Source organism: Caretta caretta, chromosome 1 (genome assembly GCF_965140235.1).
Source record: "Caretta caretta isolate rCarCar2 chromosome 1, rCarCar1.hap1, whole genome shotgun sequence".
In the NCBI taxonomy this organism is placed as follows: Eukaryota; Metazoa; Chordata; order Testudines; family Cheloniidae; genus Caretta; species Caretta caretta.
In genome coordinates, this window is record NC_134206.1 from 291,391,753 (window position 1) to 291,412,730 (window position 20,978).

The following is a 20,978-nucleotide window of genomic DNA, read 5'->3' on the forward strand; positions in this document are numbered from 1 at the left end:
CCTGGGCAGGTGTGGAGCGGCACCTCTCGCAGCTCCGGCCGGGCTGGGCCCAACTGGTCCAGAGAAAGGTCTCCTCTCCCCAGCAGCTCCAGAGGGGCCAGGCCGGGGGACCTGTGCAGCCCTAAATAGCCTGCTGCGCGGCTGTGCAGCTTACAGGGAGCCTAGCCGATGGGTACTGCTCCCCCCGGAAGTGTCGATGAAACGTCTCCTCAGAGATCTCTAGGGTGTCAAGGATGACTGCCTTAACTTGGCGCGGTGACGGGGGGTGGGTGGTGACGGGGTCTAAAGCACGATATGTGGTCTGTGGTACCCCGATTAAATACAGGGCCAACACTGCAGCCCATTGGTCTCGGGGCCACCGGGCTACCATGGCCACCTGCTCAAAACTTTCTAAAAAAGCCTCAGGATCATCATCAGGCCCCATCGTGGCAAGTCTGATGGGGCAGAGTTAGTCAACTCTGCTGGAGCACTGGGTTGCAAAATGGAGGCCACTTGCTGAACCAGCTGCTGCTGCCGGGCTGCCAATTCGCGAACTAATTGTTGCTGCTACGTCACCATCCGCTGCAGAAGCTGCTTCTGTTGCTCTTTATGGTAGGCGTTATGTTTGGTCATCCACTTCAGCAGCTGTTCCATCTCCATTCATGTTTTTTTCCTTTTGTTATTTTGGGCTCTCCCTCTCTTTTTAAAAAAAATCCCCTTCAGCAGGGACTAGGGCGTTGTCCATATTCTCCACCACTTGTGATAGAGCCTTCAAGGGGCTCTTTCACTGGGCTACTTCCTATTAAAATCTCATTAGTTTGGGGCATGGCCCCTCTAGTCTAGTTACCACACAGTTGAGGCTTATCTGCAGGATCCCCTGAGCAAGAGGAAGACTTACTTGTCTCCAGTGGCTGCATTGGCTGGCAGGTTGCTGCTCCATCCCTTCAGGCAGGCAAACTGGGAGCTCCTGCCTCCTCACAAGTCAGTACCTGACTGAGCCAGGCTCCCTTCTTTTTCCCCCCCTCCAGGCATGGCATTGGCTGCACGGATAGCAGGTAGCAGGGCGGGGCTGGCTGAATCTACCAGTTTTCTTTAACCCCTGCTGTGCGAGGCAGCAGTTTCTCTGCTCCTTCACGCGGTGTTAAACCCAGCTTAGTAGGTAAATAGGAAAGAATTTTGGATTGAGGTTTGGCTGCTAAAGCTGAGCACTATTTTAACTCTTGTGTCCACCTTTTTCCACAGATGTCTGCCTGTTGGTCAGTCCCATAGCATATGCATCAGAGTTCCTTTTTCTTTGGTACAGGGCCAACAAACATCAGAGGATAAAGGCCTTTTATTTTGTGCAATCTCAGTGGTGTCCAATGCATTTTGAATAAAATCTCTTGCTGTATCAAGCATAACCTCAGATGCACAGAAGCATTGTTAATATTACATAATATGCTCTGCCACTGGGATTCTTTAAAGGGCTTTGATAAATCCCATCCCATGCTTTCACAGAGAACACCAGACAAATGGAGTTCCTCTTCCTTAAGAAAGTAGACATCGTGGACATGGGCCTGAAGAGTTTATGAAATATTTCTAAGGTACCAGTAGTTCTGGGGCTTCTAACAGGGAATCTGGGGAATCCAGACCAAATCGCTATATTAGCAAGGGTCTAAGGCAGGGGTCGGCAATCTATGGCATGAGGGCCAAAGACGGCACGCGAGCCAATTTTTAATGGCATGCTGCTGCCTGCCAGGTCCCGGCCGCCAGCCCCACTCAGCCAGCTGACGAACCCAGGCCGGGACCCCGGCAGGCAGTAGCGTGCCATTAAAATTCCTGCCCGCCTCGGCCTGCTCTTCTCCGCCCCCCAGCGGGGACAGGGTGAAGAAGCTTGGTCCTGCCGACTGCTGCTGCAGGGCAAGCAAGCTTCCCTCTCCCCCACCTCTTCCCCCAGCATGCTGGGTTCCTGCCCCTCCTCCTCTCCCTCCCTGCCTCGGATCAGCTGATGGCCCTTGCAAGGGAGCGCGCTTGCTGCTCCGGGGAGGAGGCGGAGAAGAGGTGGGGACGGGGCCTTGGGGAAGGGGGTGGAATCAGGGCATATCCCCTCCAGCCCCCTGCCGTGAGCCGCTCTGGGCAGGGGGCTGGGAGCAACCCCAGGACCCTAGCCCACACCCTCAGCCCTCTGCCCTGACCCCTGCACCCCACTCACACACCCCCAGCCCTCTGCCCGGACCCCTGCACCCCCCTCACACACCCCCAGCCCTCTGTCCGGACCCCTGCACCTTCCACACACCCAAGCCTCCTGCCCTGACCCCTGCACCCCCCACGACCCCAGCCCTGACTCCAGCACCCCCCCAAACCCCCTGCCCCCCCACACCCCATGCCCTGACTCTTGCATCACCCACATTCCCACCTGCACCCCTTGCACCAAATGGGAGCTTTCCAGGTAAATGCTCCACACCCAAACCTCCTGCCCCAACCCTAAGCCCCCTCCCTCATTCTAGCTCCTGGCCAGACCCTACACCCCAACCCCCAGCCTGCTCCTTCATCCCCAGCCCTGTGCTCAGTGCACTCCCACCCTCAGCTCAGTGCAGAGAGAGAGGAAGAGAATGGGCTAGAACCAGGGAGAAGGTAGGTACCCACTCTATGTGGGCAGGGCCGGGATCCCAGACCGGCAGCGGGCTGAGCAGGGCCGGCAGCCGGGACCCTGGCTGGCAGGAGCCGGTGGACAGGCCTCCAGCCCTGCTCAGCCCGCTGCCAGTCTGAGGTTCTGGCTGCTGGCCCCTTGCCAGCCAGGGTCCCGGCCGCAGGCCCCGCTCAGCCCGCTGCCGACCTAGGTGAACGGAATCCCAGGCCGGCAGCGGGCTGAGCAGGCCAGCGGCGTAAGATCAGCATTTTAATTTAATTTTAAATGAAGCTTCTTAAACATTTTGAAAACCTTGTTTACGTTACATAGGACAATAGTTTAGTTATATAAAATATAGACTTATAGAGAGAGACCTTCTAAAATCATTAAAATGTATTACATTATTTATATAATGTATTATATAAAATGTATTCGCATGCGAAACCTTAAAGTGAATAAATGAAGACTTGGCATACCACTTCTGAAAGGTTGCCGACCCCTGGTCTAAGGGCATGTCCAGTGCTTAAATTCAGCTGGAGCTGTCTGGAGCAGAACTCTGGTAAATATTTTCAACTGCCCTGCAGTTTTCATGATGTTGGGGGGGAAGGGAATAATAGAGGAGCTCTGGGAAATACTCTATGAGAATTTAAGCCCTAGGCATGTCTATCTATATTGCCCTGTAGTTCAGACCTTCTGGGTGTGAATAGCAGTGTGCACCAAAGAGCTGAGCTGTAACTCCCCCATGTGGGCACTGAGGTATGAACATAAAGGTTCTGAGTTCACAGTAATTACCTAAACTTCAGGGCTGCATAGACATGCCTTCAGTTTTATGTACTGCCACTTCACTGACAGCTGCAGGTCAGAATATTACTTTAGCGTTAGAAAGGGCCAAAGTGCTCATCACTGACTAATTAAGAAATCCATATGATCCCCCTGCTCAGCCAGTGCTCCAAATTATAGGTTTGTTCTCAATCTGCAAGTCTGGATTGCTCCAAATAGATGCTCTTGCATGATGGCAAGGATGAAATTGATACCTCTTTGCTAGGATAGCCCAGACCCTTCATGCAGCCGACTTGTTTTTCTCCACTGGAGAAAAAGAGAAACTGAGTGGACCCGCAGGGAAAATTGGCTACATTAATACACATTCAATTTCCACCCATGTGTGTATAAAGGTATTAGAATGCTGGAAATGGTTTGATATCTCTGACATGATGAGAACATCATAACAATTTTGTAGGTCTGGGATCCCCTTGGGGATTTGGAGTCTTTTAAATGATATTATTATATTTTCTAAAATGGAGGGATTATACAGCTAGACTGCTTGGAATGTAGAGGAGCCTAGGCAGAATATTGATTTTTATTGAGATAACCCTTCCCCACAGGCTCAGGGAGAGAAGATGCCACACATTGTATTGCTATTTGAGAGAGTACAGCATCTGAGTTTATCTTCAGTCTGCCTATATCCTTAACAGATTAGTTAACAGAACTCATCATAGATGTAGGCTGTTGCGAGTGCTGTGCTGCCTCCTGAATTATAATTGCTTTCTTTGGCAAATTCATATGACACCTACAATATTCTGTAGAAAGCTTGTCTCCCTAAAGCCAACAGTTCTTGCTCCACACTTGTTGAAAGATATTTACAGGGTTATCTGTTGGAATTAAGTCCTACTTAATCGCTGAAGGAGTGATCCATAAAGTACCAGGTCTCATGTTTTAACAAGTTTTAAGGGGGATAATTAGATTCTTGCTGGAGAAGCGTAACTAGTATAGTGCTTAGAACTATGCCAGAACAGAAACACTGAATTGGCATCTATTCACTGTCTTTTTGGACAGTGCCATGTAACATATATCAACAGATGGAAGAACTGACAAAACTTATATTAGCACCCCCACCAAATGAATGTACCCACAATTTGTAACACTGGTAAGCAACTTAGTTGTGCTGTTACATCCTGGGCTGCTCTTGGGTGCTGTAGCTAAGGGCACTTTTTTCACCTGCATGTGGTGAGAATTGGGTTGTTTTTTTTGTTTTTTGTTTTGCTTTTTATGTGTACTTTACCACAATTTTCCACACCTTTGTCGTTTCAAGACAGTAGATCAGTGGTTCTCAACCAGGGGTATGCAGAGGTCTTTCAAGGGGTACATCAACTCATCTAGATATTTGCCTTGTTTTACAACAGGCTACGTAGAAAGCACTAGCGAAGTCAGTACCAACTAAAATTTCATACAGGCAATGACTTGTTTATACTGCTCTGTATACTATACACTGAAATGTAAGTACAGTATTTATATTCTAATTGACTGATTTTATAATATATGGTAAAAATAAGAAAGTGAGCAATTTTTCAGTAATAGTGTGCTCTGACACTTGTATTTTTATGTCTGATTTTGTAAGCAAGTAGTTTTTAAGTGATGTAAATCTTGGGGTACGCAAGACAAATCAGCCTCCTGAAAGGGGTACAGTAGTCTGGAAAGGTTAAGAGCCACTGCTGCAGATTACTGTAAGGCACTCAATACCTTGAGACTACTGAGAAACTTAAACTAGTGCAGTATGCAGCTATCTGCTCACTAATCGGACTTTCATGTTGGGAGCACATTATACCACTGTTTTAGGATCTGCAGTGGCTTTCAGTAAGTTTCTTGGTGCAATTTACGATGTTGGTGTTAAGCTATAGAAGACTCAAAAGATCTCTGTGACCTGGTTATGTGGGGGATTGTGGAGGGGTGCTGCTCTAACTTGTGCCAGCTGGCCCCTCCTTCTGGTCCCCCCAGAAACACTTACTGTCCCCCAATATAGTCAAATAATGGCTGTGTATGTATCACCATGCTGATTGTGGAAAAGATTCCTGAAAAACCACAGCCATGGAAGGGTTATTCTTTAGCTGTCTGATTTGGCGTTTAAAGAAAAACGAAGGCTGTTTTTTGCATGAACACCTTCTTCAAAGAATGCTATTGGCACTGGGTTCAGGGAAGACAGATTTTCAGCTTTCCAGGCCAAAGGAGTAGGATGGTAACATAGCTGTGTACAAGGAAAATAAACAGAAAAAAATGGAACTTCTGGGGCTGTCTAGCTGGGGTCAGACACAAAAAGGAGAAGCCATGCTCAGACGCCAGTGGGCTACTGTCACCATTGTTAAAAAAAAACAGTATGAAAAGTTTCTGCTGCTAAAGAGAATATAACCATCCTCCAGAAACCCCCAATAAAAATGATTTTTGTTTTGTTTTGTCATGATTTGATGTGTTTGTTATCCTTCACTAAACTTTTGGAAGACGATTCAGTCCTCAGCCTGTAGAGGGCCTCCTTGCACTGAGAGCTTTTGTTATTACAAAATCCTGTTAAAATGGTAGGTGCAAAAGAAGGGGAGAGGAATACTATCCATGCTTCGGTTATTTTACAAAATCCTTGGATGTCAATGGTCATAATTTGTGAAAATTAAGATTAAATATTTTAAAAACATATAGAGTAGTTTTAAAGCAGGCCAACATTAAAATTATGGTGAACTATAATGCTGCATTTAGTTTATTCACCTTTATTCTGAAAGCATCTTCAAGCAAAAATGTAAAACCATGGAAAATTCAGAGTAAGAGTACATCTATTAGTTTCTGTTTTTAAAAACCAAATATACTTGTATGGGTAATTCTGAGATGTAATAAATAGTATACTGAATATATTCTGACAAATTTAAAAGACATTCAGTCAAAATTACAGAAATAAGGTAGGAAATATACATTGGAACTACCATAATGGATTAGAGCAGTGGTCTTTCTATTCCAGGATCAAATGTGTCACAAATGATGAAAGAAATACCACAGTAGGCACTTATGGAATAATCTTCCCCCAGAGAAAGTTTCCTCCTAGTCTCCTATAAATTACAGGTTGGTTGCCATTCTAAAGCAAAACTCTTTAAAAAATTAATATTATTAATCCAGATATCAATATACATATTCCACACATAAAGACAAATGAATACAATGTCTTTTTTTTTGCACAGAGTATTTGCACCAGCTGATACACAATATGTCATTCTTGTAAAGCTCTGTCTTGATGCACATCTGATTTGTCATTGCTTTCCATGCTATTAAGAACTGAGTTTTGAAAGTATGTTTAATCATAATTATAAACCTGGCTGGAAAATAGTATTTTCCAAGAATATTTTTGATAATATTTTTTAAAAATTATATCTGGAAACCATTTTTTTTTTACAACAAACAACCCTTCCCTTTCCTCCAAAGGTCAGTTTCTAGCTCTTGAAAACCAAAATGTTTGGCTTTCAGCTTTTCATTAAAAAACCCACAACAAAACAAAAACATTAGGGAAAAAAGTATTCTGTGAAAAATTGGTTTAAAAAGTCTGTTTTTCATTTAAAAACATTTTAATAGAAATTTTTGACCTGCTGTATTTAGTTTGTCTGTTAGTTATGATTTCTATGTAAATTGCAACATTACTTTGATATTTTCAAAAAGCATCCATTACACTATATCATTTGTCCAAATGCAAGATAGAGCTTGATTGCTCCTTAGTGGTATTTGTCCCAGATTCACCAATGCATCCGTATGCCAAAGCAAAGAAAACCCTGTAATGCTTTTACTCACAAGTCACTAGCTTGTGTAGTTAGAAGGCTGCTATAGCAAGCTGGCACTTTGCCTTTCTTGGGTTCAGGGAAAGGTTCACTGGAGCACACGGCTCTGCTGAAGGCCCACGTGCCACTGGCGCTGCCCAATTGCACACACATGTCGTTTGGTTCCCATTTCTCCAATACTAAACCTAAATTTAGTGTACTGTCAATGTGCATTTAGAAAATTCCTTATTACAAGGAGTCATGATTTTTCAGAATTGCCTATTTTAATTATATTTATCTTATTAACAAGGGACTTTTAAGTACTACTGCAATGCAAATTATAATAATTTGATAATATATAGCATCATAAATGCACACCACACTTTCCAGGTGCATGAGACAAAATGCCTGCCCTAAATTCCTTATGACCAAAGGCACTAATAATGGGCATTGCAGAACCCCACTGACTTTAAAGGGGGTAGGCACTGTAGGAGGTAGCAGTGCAAATTGGCTTCCAGGGTACAGGTTGAGTAAAGCCACAATCAAATGCATGCAGAGTAGGTGTCAGTTGGTAAAGCAAAGGGCTGCTGGTATCAGAGGACTGATTATTTAAAATATTTGTAAACTGCATCATTCTTTGTCTTTAGCCCGCAGAGCAAAGTCCTCTTGAAGGAAGGGCTAGGTAGGGCACGTGCTACTGTACTTTGCTAAAAAAGGGGTTACGGAAACAAAGTGGTGGGGAAACTTCAACGTCAGGAAAACAAAGTGGTGGGGAAACTACATGGTGCACTGTTGGCAAATACGATTTGGGTAAGGCTGAGCCACAAGCCAGGAGGCAGCCTGGGCTGCAGCAGCTTGTGTGTGTACAGGACCTTTCACTAACCCCAGCCACCTCACCCAGTGTCCACTCACTCACTACAAGTCCCGGGAGCCAGAGGGACTGGGAGCCTTGCACAAAGACACAGGGTTAAATGGTGTGTCCTAGAACACACACTGAATGAACACTGGGCAGTGTGTACCTCAACACTGACCCCAGCAGCGTACCACCATGTGCTAAGAAAGGGCAACTCCCTCCACCACACACCTCGCTGTACAGAGATCATTAAGCCGTGTTTCCAACACACCTGCTCAGGGGTGCTGGAACAATTTGTATAGTGTGGGTGCTGAGAGCCATTCAACCAAACTCTAAATCTTGTACAGGTGTTCCAGCCCCTATGCGCCTGCTCCATTACCCCCTGTACTCATCCCCACCCTGTGTCCCCTCCACACCCCACCCACTCCATTACTCCCTGTACTCACCCCACCATGTCCCCTGCACACTCCACCCTGCTCCATTATTCCCTGTACTCACCCCACCCTGTGTCCACTCACTCTCCACCTGCTCCATTACCCCCTGTACTCACCCTTGCCCCGAGTCTTCAATACACCCCATCCTGTTCTGTTACCCCCTGTGCTCACCCTGCCCCGTGTCTCACACACCCCTCCTGCTCCATTATCCCCCCGGTACTCACTCCCAGCCTGTGTCCTCAATACACACACACCCCACCTGCTCCATCACCCCCTGTGCTCACCCCCACCCACTGTCCCCCACACACCCCTCCTGCTCCATCACCCACTGTGCTCACCCCCACCCACTGTCCCCCACACACCCCTCCTGTTCCATCACCCCCTGTGCTCACCCCCACCCACTGTCCCCCACACACCCCTCCTGCTCCATCACCCCCTGTGTTCACCCCCACCCACTGTCCCCCACACACCCCTCCTGCTCCATCACCCCCTGTGCTCACCCCCACCCACTGTCCCCCACACACCCCTCCTGCTCCATCACCCCCTGTGCTCACCCCCACCCACTGTCCCCCACACACCCCTCCTGCTCCATTACCTTTATACTCACCCCAGGCCCAGCACTCAATACACCCACCCCTCCATTAGCCCCTCTACTCACCCCACCCAGGTATCTACCTGCCACTGATCCCCCACCTAAGTCTCCCTGGACCCCCCCTCCCCAGTTTCTCCCACCCCCACCTGCGCCTCCATCCCCAGATCCTCCCCCACCTGCGCCTCCCACACCCGCTCCACGCCGGCACCCAGCTCCTTCCCCACGTCTCCCCTCGCCTCCCTGCCGAGCACCGGGAAGCGAGGGCGAGCAAGGGCGGGACCCGGCGGGCTCCTCCGGCCCCCTCTAGCGGAGCCGCGCGGCCAGCCCGGCCTCGCTTCCCTGCTCCCGGCGCCTCCTAGCGGGGCTCCGCGGCAGCGCTGGGTGCCGGTGCCTTGCCCCAGGCACGTCCCCCCGCAGCCGCGCTCAGCCCGACTCCCAGCCCCGCTCGCGGCTGCCAGCGGGCGAGCCCAGCCCCCGCGGCCAGCCAGGCCGCCCGCCCGGCGCTGCCGGAGCCAGTCGGCGTGTGCGCGCGGGCCAGGGCGAGGGCCAGGGCACGGCAGCGCGAGGGAGCGCCCGGCGCCTTTCGGAGCGGCAGCGGCAGCGGCAGCATGGCCGGTCCGAGCGCCCTCTGCTCGGCGCTCGGGCTCTGCAGCATCCTGAGCCTCTGGGCTCTGCCGGCGCGGGCAGCGCAGCGGCAAGAGGACACTCTCTACATGTGGATTGATGCTCATCAAGCCAGAGTCCTGATAGGTAAGTTGGGGCTCTACGCCCCTCGCATGAGCACCGGCTCTTTGCTCCAGTCAGCGGCTCCCTGGAGGTGCTTCAGCAACGTGTTTTCCAGTCCCGTGAAATCGCCCTGCTTAGAGGCTTCAGTGAGTGAGCTGTAGCTCAGGAAAGCTCATGCTCAAATAAATGGGTTAGTCTCTAAGGTGCCGCAAGTCCTCCTTTTCTTTTTGCGAATACAGACTAACAGGGCTGCTACTCTGAAACTTCTCCAAGCAGTTTGTTAACCTATGCTAGTGGGGCTCCTGCTGCAAGGCGTCGCCCCCCAGAAAGATGCACTTGAGCTCTGTGGTTTATCCGTGAACACCGAAGTGCCAGTGGAAACTTTAGGTGGTTCAAACAGTATTGAAAGGGAAAGTTTATCCCAGTGGTTAGTCTTCCCAAGAAGTAGGTGATAGCGAGAATAAACATTCTCTACAGTAAATGGTTTTCATCATACGTGAGAATCCTGCTTCATTTCCCTCTCTTTCTAGTCTGTATATTTTTGTTTTACAGGCTTTGAAGAGGATATTCTGATTGTTTCAGAGGGGAAAATGGCCCCATTCACTCATGATTTCAGAAAAGCCCAGCAGAGGATGCCAGCTATTCCAGTCAATATCCACTCTATGAATTTTACCTGGCAAGCAACAGGAAGGGTAGGTACAGACTGAGCTTGGAAGAAGAAAAAAAAACCCTCTTGAAATATGTTCAGCAGAGGCAAATATTTAGTTTTTAGAATATTTTAGCAAACTATTTCTGATATGTGCCAAAAAGACAGTAAAGAATGAACCCTTGATTTAGAATCACCTGTTATAGGAATTATTTATCTAGCATGGAAAATGTATTGTGTTAAAAAAAAAAAAGTCAGAATGAAACACTGTCCCTAACCCAAAGAGTTTATAATTTAATTCAGACAACATAAAACATGGGGTAACATGGAAGGGCTGTGGACACATTATTGATGTGGAAATTATCATAAGGAAAATTCTTGGAAGAAGTAAATTTTAAAATGGGATTTTAAGAAGGAGGGTATGCTTTCTTTGCTGATAAACTAAAGATAAAAGAACCAACAAGATGAGCATGGTTAGACAACACAAGCTCATGAGGAAGACATTAGCTAGCCTTAAATGAAATTTTACAGCCCAACAGTCCATAATGTGGATACAATTTTGTTATTTTATTTTTTTAAAAAGCATAAGGTTTTAGCATATGGAGCTCCACTATGACTCATTTATTAAACACACACACGCTGTTTCAATATGCATAGTTGTGTTAAAATGGGAGCTGTGTTGCCTAGATCTATTTCTACAAAGTATAATGGCAAAACTATGCAATGTTGCAATCTATTGAGCCCACAATTCTCTATCACATTTTTTTTACTGAAAAGATAAGAAGGTATGACATACTTTCATGCACAATTTGAAAGACTGATAAATATGTAAAATTTGCATAACACTGCATCGTGTTGATCTAAGGTCATCATGGATACGGAAACATATTCAGCTTAACAGAAAAGAATTCTAAATAAAACAACTTTTTTTTTAAAAAAAAAGCAGTCTATGCATTTTATACAAGAGAATACTCAGTAAAAAATAATGTACTTTTCAAAATATTCAGTGAATATTTTGGTTATAGTTTGGTCAACTTTATAACTATGCGAGTTTTCAATTGGTTAGAAACATTTTTTTGCAAAATGATCATTTATGATTCAGGAAATCTCTTACAGCAGCTGTCATACCCTTCTATCTATGTTAGGTACTTATATTGCCCCATTACCATAGTATCTGAATGCTTTGTGCTCTTTAATATATTCATCGTCACAACACTCCTGTGAGGTAGGGAAGTGCTTTCATCCCCATTTTACAGAGGAGGACTGAGGCACAGAGAAGCAAAGTCACTTGTATGGGGACTGAGGTCACAGGAGTTCTGTTTGTATCTATAGTTATATAGAAAACAAAAGTTATACCACAGAGTGCTATTTAAGTAACTAGCTGTAGTTAACATGTCCTAGGACACACATGATTGTTCTGCTGTCCATGGGGGACAAATGTCTTATTGGGTAGTGGGACTGAAACATTAGAGAGAACCCAAGTCCTTTTCCCTGTCCTCTTTTTTCTTTTCTGCTCTAAGTCCCCTCTTCTGCAACCCAGTGACCAGTTTGTTGGAAGCTGTGATTGTAACATTTGAAATGCATGGCACTGCTCACGTGCTTAAAGTTAAGCATGTGTTTAACATCTCTACTGGATTGGGGTCAGAGTATTCACCACCTTGCAGGATCAAATCCCATTTGAACTGTGACAAAGCTGCTCAATAAATCATTCCTCTTCCTCTTTAATTTATTACTGAAATCATATTAGTTAAAACTGCCTTGACATGCTTAAATATTTTAAAATTAAAAAAATAATTAATCTACACTTTCAATGGCTGTACATCTACACAGAAATGCTATTTGAATATCTACCATGTCAAAATCAGATCAGAACTATAGAAGGAGTTTAATTTCTACAGAAACCGATTGGCATAGTTGATTATTACATACTTCAGGTAAAAAAATTAAGATGAATGGAAGGATTTAGTTAAGCATAAGACATAGCAATTATTTAAGGAGAAAAATGTTGATGTTTTAAAAACACAAACCTTAATTCTGGAATTTTTAAGGTAAGGTAAAACAAAAATGATTGGAAAAAATAATATATGGAGCTAAAGTACTATAAAAAACCTTAACTCTGCCTCACTTCTGTTTCTAAAGAAGTGTTAGCTTTCAGTCATGAGTCAAATAAATGCTAAAAATAACATAGGCTATTCATTTGGTGGAAAACATATAATCCTGTTTAGTAACCACTTACAACTAACTGCCCCTATCCACCTCCATCCTGTGCATACAGAGTATGTATATCTGAGCTGTTTGTTTCAAGTGCTGTGGATATTTAAACATGATGTATCAGTGCAGATTAGGTGAGGAGTTCTAACTCATAGGCCAGACAGAAGTGACTATGATGACTTTAAGCCAGCTTCATGTCTTCCCAATCCTGGGCTGTTCCAGGGGCTGGCGAGGCCCCTGGTATAACTGCCTGGGGAGCGTGTCTAAGTTCTGGCAGCCTCTCTGGATTGCCCTCTGGTTCTGCAGTGCTCCCTGGAATCTCCACAGTAGTGTGTGTTGTGGCCCATCCCCAACATGCCCTTCCTGTCCCAGTAGGTTCTTGGAGGCCAGCCTCACGTCTGTCTTCCACAGTTTCTGTGCTAAGGATATCTTCCCCTGGTGGGAACCAGGGCTTTTTGACAATCTCTATATACTGTTTTTACCTGGTGTAAAGGGGTTGGAGCCAGAATAAGATTGCCCTAGATCTTGACGGTCCATAATCAAAGCAACGATATTAATTAGCACTGTATTGCATCTAGCACACTGGGGTCCTAGTCCATGACTAGGGTTCTTAGGCGCTATGGTAAAACAAATAAATAAGAATAATAATTTTGAAATAACATGTACATGCACCTAATTTAACTTAATGGCAATGCTAAAAGGACAAAATTAAAGTTGTTTGTGGTAACAGAACTCCATTTTTCCAACATTTGAAAAAAGTTGTTACTTTAAATTCACATTTTCAAATGTTTTCTTTTTATTTTAAATGTAAGTGCTTTTACAAATGTCCCTTGCACACTCCACGTAAGTACTTTGTGTTTGAAACCTTTACTCAGCCTTAGTTTTTGTCTGAGAATTTCCTTAGCTTTTTGATAACACTGACAAGAAAAAAATACCAGTACTCTTGCTATTCAGAAAAATATATTAACCATAAATAGTAGACTGCCTCTTATCTAATAGCTGTTAATTAGCACATCATGGTCCTCTACTTGCCAGAACTGCAGCTACATGTATTCCATGATGTGTCTTTGGACTTCTCGTGGTCCTTATACCCAGATGGTTTTGCCTCAGAGCTATGCAGGAGGTCTTGGGGAGTTCCAGAGTTCCTGGGACATATGAACTACACAGTACCATATGCATGGTTTCTAATATGTGCTAGTCCCCCTGCAGATCTAGCAGATCTTAGAAACCATACATACACTATTGTGCAGCTCCTATGTCCCAGGAGCTTCAACTGTTTGAGCCAATTCTCTGCTACCATGCAGCTTGCATGCCAATTTACACCTATGCAATGTGGGTGTAAAACACTAACGCATTAGAATGGAAGTGTTTTATGTCTACTTTGCACAGCTGTAATGATGACACAAGGTGCAGGGCAGTGGAGAATCTGCCCTGGAGTCTGGAAACCCCTCATAGTCCTGCATGGCTGGGTAGGTCAGCTTCCCGTCAGACCTTAATTACTTATTGAAATGAACAATAAATTGGTTATTGGTTTACACAATAAATTGTGTAAATTGGTTTAGAAGTGATGAACAAAGATACTAAATGTAAATGCCCTAGTTATAATATTGTGATCTTTGCAGTTGGACATTTCTGTTGTTTCTATATGGGAAAAAAAAATCTCTTTGATGTAGAAACTGTTAAAGCTATTTTCATTAATAAATGAAAAATGTTTGTTTCTTTTAATTCTTGAGCAACTCACTGGAAATAAGGGACTTCAAAAATTATGGCAAATTTTGTGGGAGGGAGAACTAAATTAAGAGTCTGATACTTGAAGGTTGTGAGTACCCTCAATACCCAGTGAGGTCAAGAGGAGCCACAGGTACTAAGCTGCTCAGTCCATCGAAGGATAGGGACCTTATTTATTAAAATTCCACCCAGTATTACCTATGCTGTGTAAACTTCATAACAGCTGTAGTTTTATGTGTAGAAAAATTGTACTTCAGAATGTTGTACAGATGTTCTGTGTTTAAAAAAAAAAAAGTTCCCACTGGATAATATTATACATTGCATACATCTGTGTAACCACTAGAAGTCACTGGTGTTGCTTCATTTTTATATCCTGCAGATTTTTGCAAAACAAGGTATAAGTGACTTGTGGGTCTATTCTCTTCTCGATGTTGGGGGATGTGTGTGCAGAGCCTTCCTAATTTGGAGAAAAATAGTCCCGAGTGTGCTAACTTATGCTGCAACATGTTTTAGTTTGCCCACTTGAGGAAAGTCCTAGAGCATGCAGTTGGTAATAGCACTTCAGCAGTATTTAGCAATATATGAGGGGGATATAGGCTCCAAACCTTCAAACACGTATGCATATGCTTAACTCTACTAATGGGTGTAGTCCCCCTGATTTCAGCGGGACTGCTTTGGTAGTAAAATTAAGCATAGATGTGAATGTTTGCAGGATCAGAATCAACATAAAGCAAAGGCTTTGTCAGTGAATGGGCGGTAAGTAGTGGATCATAAAAACAAAATAAGTGTCTGATTAATTCAGTGGGCAGAAGAAGAGTCAAGATCAAAAACAAGTTGGGTTTTTTTGCTCCAACAGTTACCAGTAACTGTGAATGTTGCAGCAGCAGTGTCCAGTCTGTATGGCGAGTTGGGGAGCATGTCACTCTATGATGTTTTTCAACATACCTTCTGTTTTGCAAAAGGAGGGTTAGGAAAGGAGATAAAATTACAACTCAGAGAGGCTGATTCTGATCTCATCGACATGGGGGTAAATCCAAAAATAACTGAACCCACTTCATTGGAATTACTTTATATTTATACTTGTGTGACTGAGATCAGAATCTGGCTCAGAATGAAGGAATAAGAAAACATGTGACTATGTTAAAAGATTTAGGTGCTTCCTCCCTCCCTCAGGAAGGTGAATAGACTCCTTTTTATATACTATTATTGGCATAATGGGAGAAACACATTTAAATATTACAAAACCACTGATAAAATAAAGGAAAAACAAAAGATGGTTCAAATAGTATTTCAGAGGAATCTCTGAACATACATAGACACCTCATTTGTACATAGCAATTACAGCAGCAATTTTTATTATTTCTAAAATGACCTAAGGTGTACAGGTCACATTTTTTTCTAATGCAATTATGACTGTTTTGGAAGTTATGATAAATGCGGTTGCAAAACTTTGGACTCTTGGGATTTACAGTAGTACCTTCACTGTGGTTTCATGTCAGCAAACAGAGGAAATACCTTGTTTTCTGACCTCTGTACCACAATTTCAATGTGAAATGTGAATATGTTTACATACTGTGGGCATGATTTTTAAAAAGGGGGGTTTTGTATCAAAAGCACAGCTCCAAACCTTTAATATTTAGATTCTATTCTGCTGTGGTATTTTGCATCTTGGTGTTGTAGACATGCCACCAGGGATCAAAGAGTAATACTATAGAGATCCCACTTCATTTAGTAAAGCATGCATGTGCCAGCCATCTGTTCTATCTGCTGATAGAAAACAGCAGTAAGTCTCTCAAAGTTTAGCTAAAAAAAAAAAAAAAGACTTTATTGCTCAGTAGAAATGACTTACAAGGCACCTTATAAGCTACATCTGGTTTCCATAGTAATTTACATGGCATGTATGTAAACTACACAATTACACTTTTTACACAGCAGTGTAAAGTTGTGGAAAATAAACCCTTCAATGGAATTTTCAGTGCTTATTCTTTTCTTTACAAATATTTCTAAAAGCAAAACAGAGATGTGCTTTGAATAAAAAAGCGGAAGTAATAAAACTTTCAATGTTTTTACAGAACTAGCTGTTGACAAACACTGGAATTAAAGGAACACCAAACTTTAAAATGATATACTGGAAAAAAAACAGATCTCTCCTTAGGTTACTAACTACACCTTTGAATTTTAGACCCCAATTTACTTTTCACTACTTATTGTGTTTATTTATTTTTACAGTGCTCTCAACTTGGAAAATGAATTACATCAATTTCACATTGGTTTATAATCAGTTTCCCTTTTAGGTTCTGAATGCTGTAAAGTTAGGGTTGCAAACAGTGCAATGGAATGATTTGTATAATAAGAATTGTTTCCAGTAAAAACAATCAATGCATTAAAACATTTGTTTTGGCCCTAGGCATTGCGCAAATTTTATTTTTGTAATATCTAAATTTCAGATCAAATTTGTGTTGACAGTATTCCTATCAAAGCATCTTATGTACATTTAAAACACATACCTGGGGCCCCATTCTCACATAGGCTATGCATAGATCTGTTATTTGACCTACATTTTTTGAAATGATAAAATATTAGGTCATATTAACAATGTTTACATTACATTCGGTCAGTTTTATTTCTAATGTTGTGCCTACCTTAGGTAGGAGTAATGAGTTTTCAAAGCCACCTGAGTTTTCTTTTTACAGTAGTTTGAAAAATGTTTTCACCATTCTACGCAACTGTTATCTACCGCTTCCATGCTTTAAGTGGATTTGAAAGATCACATAAAGTCTGTTACGTTTCCTGCCTATTATACAAATCAGGGTGAGGATACAAATTTCATATAGACATTCTTTTTTGGAGGTAGAAAATCCCATTGGGTTAGTGAAGGACGCCTTATTTTATTTCTGTAGTTAGTCTGAGGAAGATCTACTGATGTTAATTTTTGGGGTGATGCTTTTATAGGGCCCAATTCTGCAATGTGCAGAGTGTCTCCTACGAAATGCTGAATTGTCTCCTCCCCCACAGAATGTACACTGCTGGCATCAATGGGAGTTAAGGGCACCCAGCTCCTTATAGGATCAGACTCGTATTTCCTGATTCTCTTCAGGGAAACCATAACCATACTGATGTTCTTTTTTTTAAGTTTATCCTTTTAGATTGACAGCCTGGAGCATTAATCTTGTATTTAGCCACATAATAGTACAGTACAGTGTACACAATATAATAATGTGAGCTTCCTCACTTTCCCCGGCTGACCTGGTTCAGCTGTGTTCTAGAGGGAGCACCTCTTGCAATTCATTCTTTATGCCCCTTCAATCCTTGGTTTTGTTTCTAAGACTACCAACAAGGTATGGGGGTGGGGGAATCAATGCCAGTACAGTGGTGGGTTTTGTGATGTGCATATGCTATAGCTGGTCCGTAAACCACTGGGATATTCTGGAGATGACCTCAGGAGTTGCTGGGTACTCCCTGCAGAGCATTCCTGTATAGCTAGACTTTGAGGAGTGGAAGTTCTGGAATGGGTAGTTGGCTGAAGACAGGAAAAATGGTTTGTGGGGCAACTGGAAATGGATCTGAGGCAAAGGAAGTTGGGTTTCAGTTCCAGCTCAGAGGGTGAGCCAAGCTTGAAAGAAGGGCCATACCGAAGTGGGGCCTAACTTTTGTGGGGCCCTACACTGAAGTGAAAAAAGCTGGAAGACGACCTGGGGCCTGATTCTGATCTTGCCTATGTAACCTGCACACCTCCTGGGTGTGGTGTTCTGTCCCATCTAGTGGCACTGATAAAATGAGAGAGATAAAATGAGTTTGCTCTACAGCCTTAACTAACAGCCAGTTGGCTTTAGCTCATGCAGTAGAGGCTCATGCACTAAGCTCCAGAGGCCCCAGGTTCAATCCCACCCGCTGACGACTGGGGTCTGTCAGTGTTACACCTACACTTGTGACAATCAGGAATAACTCTATGGAAAGAAATGCAGTTATACTGATGTAAAAACAGTGAGGGTGAGAGGAGAATCAAGCCCATGGTTTGAAGATCTACTGCTTCTGGAAAGTCTAAGTTACTGAAGACACCAACATCGGGGGCCTGATTCTCCGTTGCGTTATACCACCTTAACAGCAGTGTAACTCCCTGGTTTCAAAACACGTATGCCCTCTAACACAATTTGGGCAGATTCTTTGGTCCACCAAGAATGCAGCACAAAATGAACTTAAACTTGGGGAGGAGAGGACACGTTGGGTATGGAGTTGGGGCGTAGTGGAGCCAAGCTCCTCTATGCCTGATCCTCTGCTGGTGTAAGGGTTGCTAGTCACAGAAATCACTGTAGGGCCCTTGCTGCATTAGCTTCTGCTGATAGTGGCTCACCAAGGTCCAGGGAACCACAAATGGCTTGCTGCAGCAACCACTCACCGTTACATCTGAGTACAGCCCGGACATAGTAGAGAATTAAAACCCTTAAATTCAACCATACTATCGCCAACAATGCACTCCAAGTACTGAAAAATCACATTGCATTGCCCAAACTTACCTCAGACCTCTAAATGTGTTTTATTGTATGACATTATAAATAGACATCTGAAACAATGTGTATGTGTACATTTCACCAGTATTAGGGGATGGTTTGGCTTGGTGCTGCATATTACACAGTTGATCGGACTTTTTCAAAAGTCATAGGGTAAATAGAAGTTTATTATGTTTTTGATAAGTTACTCTGCGTATGTGATCGGCAGCTTTGTATTTTTTCTCCATTTGGTTTGTGCAGATGCCAAGTTTGTCATTCTCAGATAATAATTTGTCCTGGGAACTGGCATGGTGATTACATTACTTAATGAGGTAGTACTAGAAAGTGGTGCATTACCGTGTGGGTTAAGTTCAGTTCCTTGATGTGTGCACCAAAATAATAGTACTGTTGTACAGAAAGTGAGTATGTTATAGTGGGTATTACTTGGTTTTATTGCTGGGTACCAGCACCATCATGATGGTGATGGGCTAATAACTGAAGACTGGTTTCAGTAGTGAATGCAGTTGTTACCTTAACTTACAACTTCCTTCCTTTCAGTGTTTGTGTTTTTGTGGGAAATTGCACTTGAGACAACTGAGCTAACGGTTTTGTGTGTCTGAATTTCCTTTTTGTAATTTAGTGTACATAAATATGAGGGCTGAGGACCCACGGCTGGTGACTGGATGGGAGTGCTGGAGAGAGGGACTGGCATGGTGAGCCGGGTTCAGCTAGTTTCATAAAGCAGTAGAAGTCTGACTCTATAAATCCCTGTGGTTTGAGATCCTTCTCTCTTCATGCAGTACCTTGCTAGCTGAGGTGCTTGAACTGACAGTCCCCTGGTTTAAAGAGGAAGATGCTACTGGCAGGATGTTCTCTCTGAAGGGCCTCTGACACTCAAACTGTGTCTTGCAATTGATCAGACAGAGCCTGAATCTGTTAGTCTTCAGAGCACATAGCAAGATCAAGTCGGGTCTCCTGCAATAGATCTTCCCACAGTGTTCCACTACTGAGGCTTCTCTACCTCTGAGTCCTACCACTGTTCAAGGAACCCCTCACTAGGACTAACCCCTTGTTATGGGCCTCCTCCTCTCAGGTCTTCACCCCACGTCTCCCTGCGGTGTTCCACTCCAAAGACCACCCCACAATCGGGGTCCCAGCTTTGGTCAGTTCTCACCAGCAGTTCTGTTCCAGCTCTCCTCAGGACTCAGCTCTTTCTGCTAGGTCTCCTGTAGCTCTCTCCCAAGCCACTCTTGCCAGCTCTCACCTGCTGCTTCCTGTCTCTGGCTCCTCTCAGTCTCCTGGTCTCTCTTCTCCCAGTCTCATTCCTCTAGGACCCAGATGCCCTCTCATAAATCTAATTGGGGTCAGCTTCTGAAAGGGCTAGTATCACCTTGTGACAAGAACATAATTTATATTTCATTTTGTAAAGTGCTTTTAGATCCTTCAAAATGGAAGTCACACTATTATATATAGATATATAGACAGTGAAAGGAATAGGAAAAGAATATAAAAAGAGGAACTGGTAAGGAAGTGGGCTGAAGTGATAAGGAAGTGTTGGGTCTGAGACAGAGAGGACCAGAGGTGTGGACTGAACAACACTGAAGTAGGCCCCTGCAAGCAGCGAAGCCTGAAGAGAAGACTTGGAATGGACTTTTGTTATCTTACAGTTTAGTTTGTTAACGAGTCATACTCCAAGGAAAAAGAGGCATGTGGACCGTGTCTTAAAGCAGGCAGGAAATTTACCTGCCAACCAGTCTGTACATTGAACTGTGATCATAGATGGTCCCCCCCCGTCCCCCTCCAGTCTTCTCTTCTCCAGACTAAACAAACTCAATTTTTTCAATCTTTCCTCATAGGTCATGTTTTCTAGACCTTTAATCATTTTTGTTGCTCTCCTCTGGACTTTCTCCAATTTGTCCAGATCTTTCTAGTGCCCAGAACTCGACACAGTACTCCAGTTGAGGCCTCATCAGTGCTGAGAGGAGTGGAAGAGTTACTTCCCATATTTTGCTACAACATTCCTGCTAGTACATTCCAGAATGATGTTTGCTTTTTGTTGTTGTTGTTGCAACAGTATTACATTGTTGACTCATATTTAGTTTGTGATCCACTATAACCCCCAGATCCTTTTTCTACAGTGCTCCTTTCTAGGCAG

The 20,978-nt window shown here is 43.8% G+C and overlaps 1 protein-coding gene across 1 annotated transcript in view; it reads left to right on the forward strand.

The window, feature by feature from the left end:
• The first annotated feature begins 9,535 nt into the window (after positions 1-9,535).
• Positions 9,536-20,978, forward strand: part of WIF1 (Wnt inhibitory factor 1) — a 55,358-nt gene continuing 43,915 nt past the window's right edge. The window contains exons 1-2 of the mRNA XM_048835902.2: positions 9,536-9,775; positions 10,304-10,443. Coding sequence (XP_048691859.1) covers positions 9,634-9,775; positions 10,304-10,443 — 282 coding nt within the window. The 5' untranslated portion in view covers positions 9,536-9,633. The remainder of the gene's footprint in view (positions 9,776-10,303; positions 10,444-20,978) is intronic.